Source organism: Bactrocera tryoni, chromosome 5, assembly GCF_016617805.1.
Source record: "Bactrocera tryoni isolate S06 chromosome 5, CSIRO_BtryS06_freeze2, whole genome shotgun sequence".
NCBI lineage: Eukaryota > Metazoa > Arthropoda > Insecta > Diptera > Tephritidae > Bactrocera > Bactrocera tryoni.
Genome location: NC_052503.1, coordinates 13,619,573 through 13,628,274, shown reverse-complemented (window position 1 = coordinate 13,628,274; position 8,702 = coordinate 13,619,573). Strand labels below are relative to the sequence as shown.

At 35.0% G+C, this 8,702-nt stretch overlaps 1 protein-coding gene and 1 long non-coding RNA gene across 2 annotated transcripts; one reads left to right on the top strand and one right to left on the bottom strand.

Moving 5' to 3' along the window:
- The first annotated feature begins 210 nt into the window (after window positions 1-210).
- On the top strand, window positions 211-706 carry LOC120777870 (PI-actitoxin-Axm2b-like). The gene is made up of 2 exons (XM_040109424.1): window positions 211-353; window positions 440-706. The coding sequence occupies exons 1-2, from the start codon at window positions 266-268 to the stop codon at window positions 616-618; spliced, it is 267 nt and encodes an 88-aa protein (XP_039965358.1). The 5' UTR covers window positions 211-265; the 3' UTR covers window positions 619-706.
- Window positions 707-3,992: 3,286 nt separating this feature from the next.
- On the bottom strand, window positions 3,993-4,936 carry LOC120778205. The gene is made up of 3 exons (XR_005705560.1): window positions 4,848-4,936; window positions 4,402-4,774; window positions 3,993-4,346 (listed from the first exon to the last, which is right to left on the bottom strand). It is a non-coding gene; the product is annotated as an uncharacterized LOC120778205 (long non-coding RNA).
- Window positions 4,937-8,702: the final 3,766 nt, after the last annotated feature.

The window sequence follows — 8,702 nt, the reverse complement described above, 5'->3', positions numbered from 1 at the left end:
AGTTCTCAGTCAATTTGCAGCTATCAATAGCATACTCTTTTCATTTAAAACAAAATAAGAATAAACAACTAAAAATAAATCAGGTTGTGCAAACCAGCTAAGACACACACAAACATGCATACATACTTACAGGTGCAAGTAATATTAACGATATTTTTTCATAAATTAAATATGCATTTCTTATTAAAAATCGGCCGTATAAAGGCGAAGCCACAAGAAACTCAACTGCATTTACAACCGTGTTACCCGCTTGAGAACAGTAATCATGCGATTTCTTTATATAACCACAGTCGTTTTGTTGCTGTTGACCACATTAGTGGCCGCACAAGATTCGTCTTGCCCTGGAAAACCACGTAAATGCCTGAACATTTTAAATTAAAATTGATCAAATCAATATTTTTTAATTAAATGTGCATTTATTTCTTATTCATCTCTGCAGCAACTCAACTATGTCTGAAACCGATGAATGTGGGTACCAAAGGTCGTAGCTGTCGACCCAAGCAGATGTGGTACTTCAATGAGCGGGCGCAAAAATGCGAACGGCTTAAATATCTCGGCTGCGGTGGCAATGAGAATCGTTTCTGCACTTTGTCGGGCTGTCAGAATTCCTGTATTTGAGTGATGGACACTGTACTCTTTGTGTATGCAATTTTTATTTGATATGTAGTAATCTATGTTAAAGAAAATATTAAAAATTTAGTTTTTGTGTGGTGGTTTGTTACTTTTTGGAAATACCATACCATATAACGAGAAATAAGTTTACAACAGCGCGCCAGCCGTTCTTCCTTTTCGCTGTTTGGCGCGAATTGGAGATTCCAGGTGTAGCCATGTCCTTTTTCACCTCGTCTTTTCAAAGAGGAGGAGGTCCACCTCTTCCTTTGCTTCCCCGGGCAGGTACTGTGTCGAATATTTTCAGAGCTGGAGAGTTTTCGTCCATTCGGACGACATGAGCTAGCCAGCGTAGCCGATTCTCTTAATTCGCTGAATTACATATGTCAATGTGGTTTGATCGAATGCGGTATTCGCCGTGGCCAATGCACAAAGGGCCATAAATCTTCCGTAGAACCTTTCCCTCGAAAACTCATAACGCCGACTGATCAGATGTTGCCATCGTCCATGCCTCTGCATCATATAGAAGAGGACTTTACTTCTTGATTACCTCCTCAGTTCGAAGTAGCACCTGTTGACAAGAGTTACTCTGTGTTGGATTTCGAGGCTGACATTGTTGTTAGTGTTTGAAGATAGGCGAAATTATCTACGACTTCGAAGTTATGATTGTCAACAGCATAAAGGCAAATCCTTTTCGTGCTGTCAAAAGCGGCTTTGAAATCGACGAATAGGTGGTGTGTGCATTGATCCTCTTATCACAGGTCTTTTCTAAGATTTTTCAAAGAAACTGATGCAGTTCTTCGCCGCCATATTTAAGTAGCTCCAGCGGCCCCCGCCCCGCTTTGTTGTTCTTTAGACGGGTAATTACTTCGGGTAATTATTCGAACTTCTTCATTGTCGGGCAATGGAATGTCCACTCCGTCGTCATCGATAGGGAAATCGGGTTCACCATTTCCTGGCGTTATGCTTTCACTGTCATTCAGCAGGCTGGAGAAGTATTCCCTCCATAATTTCAGTATGCTTTGGACATCAGTCACTAGATCACCTCTGAGGGGTCCTGATACCTTCTGTTAGTCGCTGCGTCTTTTCGTAGCATTTTCAAGCATGTTCATTCACACGCATTTTTACCTCTCTCATTTTTTCTTCCAAAGTAAACAGGACTTTTTGAGTTCTGCATCCCCTGGTGGCGCCATCTACATATATGTCGATTGTCCAGTGAAAATTTCATGACATTTCATCGATTGTAAATGAAGTTATTGCGTTTTAATTATCAGCATGTTTGTGTTATCGGTGTTTTGTTCTGTTTTTTGATTTTAAAGTCCTGTTTACTTTGGAACGCACCTTGTATATCTAATATATGCCAAATTTCGTGAAGATATCTCGAACAATAGAGTCGTGTTCCAGTCAAGGACTTGATTTTGATTAGTCAGTTTGTATAGCAGTTATATGCTATTGTGGTCCGATGTCGGCGGTTCAAACAAATGAGCAAATTCGTTGGGAGAAAATTAAGGTACTAGTTCGTTTACAAACAGACAGACGGACAGTTGTGACGATGTCAATTTACCTCGTGCTCGATATGAATATAAATTATAAACGTTTTCACACTTCTTACAGCAAATTAAAATAAATTTAGCGTTTCACATTATTCTCGTCAAACAAAATTTCTCACTAAACTGTTAACACTGTCAACTTAAATATGCTAATTACAAAACAAAGGGAAATTAAATTAAAATAATGCAAAAAAAAGTATAAGGGAAATTATTTTAATTCTGTATACAAAAATTAAATTAAAAAAGTATAATTGAAATTATTTTATTCTCTTATACTTTTTTTTGTTCTGAAAGCCCACAGCGTTAAAAAATTTACGTTCTTGTTTCGATATTTGTTAAATTTAAAAGTAAATAAGATCATAACTAGTATTATTTTCTGTCAACTTACTCATTTCTCATATTTTACATATTTTGCATTTGATTTTGTACTCTTACAACTTTTTTACAATATTTCTGTACCATATTTGTTATAGATAAAATCGTTTTTTTTTCTGAGAGCTGTGTAGTTAAAATTATATAGATTTACCTAGTATTAGTTTCTCAGAGTAAATAATTTTTCGATCCATAGAAATGGTATATTCAATAAAGATCTGTTACTTAGTTTGATATTCGCTTAAATAACATTAAAACATAAATAACTGAACCTAACACAAAAAATATTCAGTATAAAAAATCACTATTTAGGAAAGATCTATTTTTGATCTTGAACACATTTCAATAGGCTTTAATCATTTAAAAAAAATCATACGAAAGTTATAAATTAATTTTTCAAATAATTTTTGAGTACTGACATTCTCAGGTACATATATAAAAATCAATGAGTTTAAACGCGTTTTTCTCAAAACTACATTTTTCAAAATGGCTGTAATTGCAACTCGAAGGTCTGAAGAGCGTCCAACTGCTTTGTTTTTATTGCTTATTTTGAATAATGACACTGCAAACTTTCGTTTATAAAAAATGCACTTAAGGAAGGCCCAAAATCATCTCTTTTTTTAGCAATCTGTTGTTGTTTTTTTTATTTTGCCGTTTTGTTAAATATGAAAGGTAATACCTTACAGTTTACTTTTTTTTCACTACGTTCATATCGTTCCGGTGAATATTTTGGAAGTCACACTCAAATTTCAAAAAGCGTTTCAGAGTGCTTTTAAGTACAAGGCCGGAGAGACAGTACTCAAAATGGTGTTTTCAAATTCGGTGACCAACACTACTCGAAAACGGCTAAGCTGATTAGTCTCACCAATAAATATTTTTTTGTAAACAATTTAAGGTCGAAATTTTTGTCAAAACCCTTTTTTTTCGAGAAAGCCCTATTTTGTGAAATATAAATATTTTTACTAATTCTAAGTCTTAATATACAGTTAAAAGATACAATAATAAATGTAAAAAAATTTGGATCAATAATTTAAAAGTTTTCTAAAAAAAATCTGGGAAATTCGCTTTTTTTGGCCTTCTTATACAGTTTGAATGACTTCAAGTTTTATGTATTTTTTATATACTATATATTAATTAATTATGTACAAATTATGCCCAAAATTTTAAAACATTTCATTCATATTGTATTATTTTTTTGTAATTTCCGTAAATTAGTCTTGGAGACGTGCCCTTTAGTATTTTTAGGTATTAGTAATACATATATTTTCATACAAAAATTTTTTCGCACTAAATAAATCTTAATAGATATAAAAAATATTGCTTTATACTGAACTTCGCTACTAGTTTTGCAAATATTTAAATATTTTTTGATACAAAAAGAAAGAGAAGTTATGAGCTTTTAGTCTAAAATTATTAAAAATTGCTTTTTTTTAATTTTTATTTTTGTTAATGCTTGAATTTTTACCCAAGACAAGATATGTGTATATAACTTTGAGCTAACTGCCTTTGGTTTTATATAAAAATTAAATATAGATTAAATATAGAATTAAATATAGATTAGATATAGATTTCATTGTTAATGTATTTTTCCTGTAAATTAAAGCCTTTATAAAAGTATAACTTAAGTTGATGCATTTCAAAGCCTCCTCATATTATAAGTGATAACAGGCGTCAAAGTTCCAACTTATCCGATAAATTTATGATTTCAGAAACGTTTCCTCGCACAAAAACAAAATTTAGTGTCGTTGTTGTAATGGTTCAAACATAAAATATTTAATCATTAGTTGAAGTTGAAGAAAAAGTCTGGTTCAAGATCTGCGATATAATGAAAAAATAATGTATATTATTTTTAACAAATTATGTCATGTACTTGCTCGGATATAAATGAGTTTACTGTCAGTTTTAACATTTTATGGGTACATTGTCCTTAGCCAAAAAGTGATCTTGCATCCACCACAGCGCACATTCTGTTCTCTACAGTTCGCTCACACTGTTAACTGTGCAAATTGCATACGCTGTACACATATGTATGTACATATGTATGGTAAGTGCAAGCGTATTTGGCAAACTTATACAATAAGCAATTTGCATTAAATTTAACGTTTATTTTTAACGCTGATCGTTGTTTACTTGGACGCCAGTGAAGCCGAAAGCGCAAATTCTCGCCAGTGATTCATCATAGTAATCGTTGTTGTTGCCGTATGCCGTAATCGGCAGTTGAGCTTGCCTTAAATGTTTACACACTTGAAGTAAAGAAAAATATGATCAATGTGAGATCACATAAGTGTTTTGCTTTTATTTTGCTTTATGTCTTACCATTTTAGCCATGTGTGTCTTGGCCAACAACATATCGGTTTAATACACGCAATTTGGTAGACAGCGCTGCCGCGGCAAATGCATTTTTGGATTTCTAAGGAAAAATTTAGAAAAAAAATTAATATATACATAAATATATATATTATTTGATTTAATATATTAAAAAAATAAAAACTTGCCCAATCCTTAGAGTATAGCAGTCGTCCCCGACGACTTTTTAGAGCGGTTTGGACCACAGTGCGATATATTTTAATATGTCCTTTTTTTGTTCTCGGAGAGGAAATCTTCATACGATATCGTAATTTTTCCGGACGATACGACTAAAGATACACCTCCTTTCGGACCACTCCCAAGCAGGACTTCCGGCACAGTGCGCCTACGTACTAAACCCTGAATTCCGTCGCCATTGCTTGTATTCGAAACTGTCATTAAGCATTACATCGTAGTGCCAAGCTTAGCCGTTAGGTTAAACATTCTGTTTCCGCTGCCTTGCTACTCTTTACTGCTTATCTCTCATTCTGTCCCAGACCATCTTCGATTGGATCGTGTAAGCCACGATATTCTCCGGCGAAACTCGATCGATTATCACTTCAAATCTCTCTTTTTCATACTTTGATCAGACGAAGAAGATACATACATATGTTTAATGTGTGTGGACCCGTATTTGTATCCAAAACATGACGGTAAGTTTTATGCCGTAACAATAAAATCAAAACGATCTGTGAAAGTTTTGACCTATTATCCAGACATACAGATGCAGTCTGGATGATCTCTTATCTAATAGTTCAAAGCTTAACCATTTTGTAAATATATTATTTAGTTTAAATGTTTATACTCAGTAGAGGACATATTAAGTTAGTCCTGAGATTTGTAATATCCAGAAGGTCAGAGATCCATTCAAGTACATATAAGGTGTGATCCAAGTAGAGATGATTTTTCAATATCCTTTTTATGAGTCGTTATTGTGATAAAATATAGCAGCCATAGCTGAGAGTATACACGAAGACTGTTCAGAGTTGATTCGGCGCCCTTCGCAGCAACTCGGTCTGACGTACATATAGAACGACTTGGCGCATTTTACGTCGAGATCCTTAATTGAAAGCTTACAAAATACAGCTTATGCAAGAACTGAAGCCACTCGACCTTCCCAAGCCACATCGCTCGCTCTATGTGCTGTTGAAAAAATCCGACGTTTTCGAGCCAAATTTTGTTCAGTGATGAGACCCATTTCTGGGTTGATGGATATGTAAACAAGCAACACTGCCGTAGAGCAGTGGAATAATCGGTCCATATTTCTTCAAAAAAGACGCCGGTGAGTTCGTAACCGTCCGTGATAGCCGCCTATTTGGTTCCTGAAATTGAAGCTTGTGATCTCGACGACATTTGGTTTCAACAAGATGACGCCACTTCCCACACGTCGCATCAGTCAATGGATTTATTGAGAGTACACTTCTTTGCGCAGACAATTTCACGTTTTGGGCCAGTCGAGTGGCCACCAAGATCATAAGATATCTCACTGTTAGACTTGTTCCTGTAGGAATATGTAAATCCTAAAGTATATACCGACAATTCCGCTTCGATTCAGGCCTTGGAGCAAAACCTTACACGTGTCATTCGCCAGTTACCGGTCGAAATGTTCGAAGGAGTCATCGAAAATTGGACTCAACGGATGAACCGTCTGAGACGTAGCCACGGCCAACATTTGAGAGATTTAATCTTCAAAAAATAAATACCAATGAATGTGCTTTCGAATGATAATAAACATTTCCCATTAAAAAAAGTGGGGAACCTCGAAATGGATCACCCTTCATGCATTGAGTTTTTAGCTTCACAAACGAACTTTGTTGTCATACGTTACAAACTTGGAGCCGCCAAATGCGCTCACATTTAAGCGTTAGAAGCTACCTACACTACCTGCGGCCCACACAGTGCAGTTGAGCCGCCCCTTTGCGACTCCAAGCACACTCACACACAGACAGTAATTATTATTTAATTTCAAGCTGACAACCTTCATTGAGATATTTCCGTATAAGGCAACAACAAGAACGATTGCATTTTCAGAACAACAAATTTTGCTGTTATTGTTACTGTTGTTGTGCACAATAGCAAGTCAATTATTTATTTATTTATGCGACAATTTTTATCTGTCTTCCCAGCATCCAAACAACAAGCTTCTGACGCATCGCGTTCTTCAAAGAAAACCCACACACAGGCACATACACATCCCAACACATGTATGTATGTATGCATGCCTGTAAATATTGACTATAAGCTCACCATAGCATCAGCAGTTTAGAACGAAGATTGGCTTGGGTAGAGTTGCTCTCATTGTTCCGCTGCTCTTCATTCCATCGTGGGTACAAAGTTTACGGCGCCATACAACGATGTGCTCTCTAATATATACATATATTTATATGTATGTATATATTTGTATGTATGTGTATGTGTGCTAAGCAAATTGATTAGATTAAAGTTCTCTTGTGTGGGCGCGATCCGTAAAGCGTTGTGCCAGCCACCGATAATATACTCAATGGGCAAGGGAATGCATGAGAAAGTATATTCACGCTTAGAATAACATAAATACAAGCATTTTCGAGCGCAGTTATAAAAGGAAATGCAGTCCCTGACTTGAATCACTGATTAGCCTCTTAAGTTGCGATGGTTTTCCCCGGTTACAATAACATCCCGTGTGATTCATAGAGCACTGTAAAGTTGGATTCGATCCCACCCAACATTGCTAGTCACAATCGTACTATATTTGCTGACTATATAGTGCTATCAGTTGCCTTTCGTAAGGGTGTTCCTTCGTGAGTTTTCAGTGTTGTTGTTCCTAGAAAAATTACATACAATCGAATGCAGTTCCAGATAACAAAACTAAATTAAACTTAACTGGTTATACCGACTTGCAAGTTAGAACAACATTTTTGCATTTTTTTGAAGAGAAATTTTATTGTTTTTTTTTTATTTTCCAAACCTTTTACTTATTGATCGCTAAATTTTTCGACAATGTTGGCAACACTTCACATGCAATGCGCACCAAAGATCCAAGTCAGTCTGTAACAGAAGTTACATTGGCTCACATTACTCATATAGTGGTGCGTTCAAGAATGAAATTTCAGTTTTATGTCAGTTTTTTTTCATTTTCTACCGTTTGTCACACAGCCAATGTATTTAGTCAGTTCATTTCCGGTAGTGAAGCAATAAGTTAGACCTAGTGGTTTAAACTACTTTACATAGTGAAAAATATGAAAATTTTTGGAATAAATGCCAGAAATTCCGCAAATTTTATAATTAATGGATTTGTATTACAAACTGAAGCATCGGTTTTTAAAAATTATGTATATATACAACGAACATTTACATATTCTTTTAGTATATACATACATATGTACTTTGAGGCTTTCATGACTCACGTATGTAAATAATACATGTATATTGTAGAACAGACCTTGAACAAAGTACATAAATACATATGTACATACATATTTATACGCATGCCTTCCTTAATTGATATGTACAGGTAAGTATATACACTCACATACATTTTTACACATAAATTTCACCACATCTATACTTTCATGTCTACATATGTATGTTAAATAACACTGCTTAACAAAATTTTAACATTTTTGAGACATGAAAACTCATAAATTTTGAAAATCCTAAGGTCACTAAAGAAGAAGTAGTGCTAAGTTCCGTGCAGCGAGGAAACGAGAAAGGTCGAAAAAATAGCCTTTTACCTTTGAACACATGCCATCGGTTCCAATGCCCGATGTCAATATCGTGCAATCATCAGCGCACGAGGTAATACAAACTCACTCTGGTGGTTGTGGGAATTTCGAGATATAGAATTTA

Bases quoted from the DNA above. Each gene is read 5' to 3' on its own strand.
- LOC120777870 (XM_040109424.1), top strand. From the start codon at position 266: ATGCGATTTCTTTATATAACCACAGTCGTTTTGTTGCTGTTGACCACA. The intron at 354-439 runs GTAAATGCCTGA...TCATCTCTGCAG, and splicing joins GTCTTGCCCTGGAAAACCAC to CAACTCAACTATGTCTGAAA.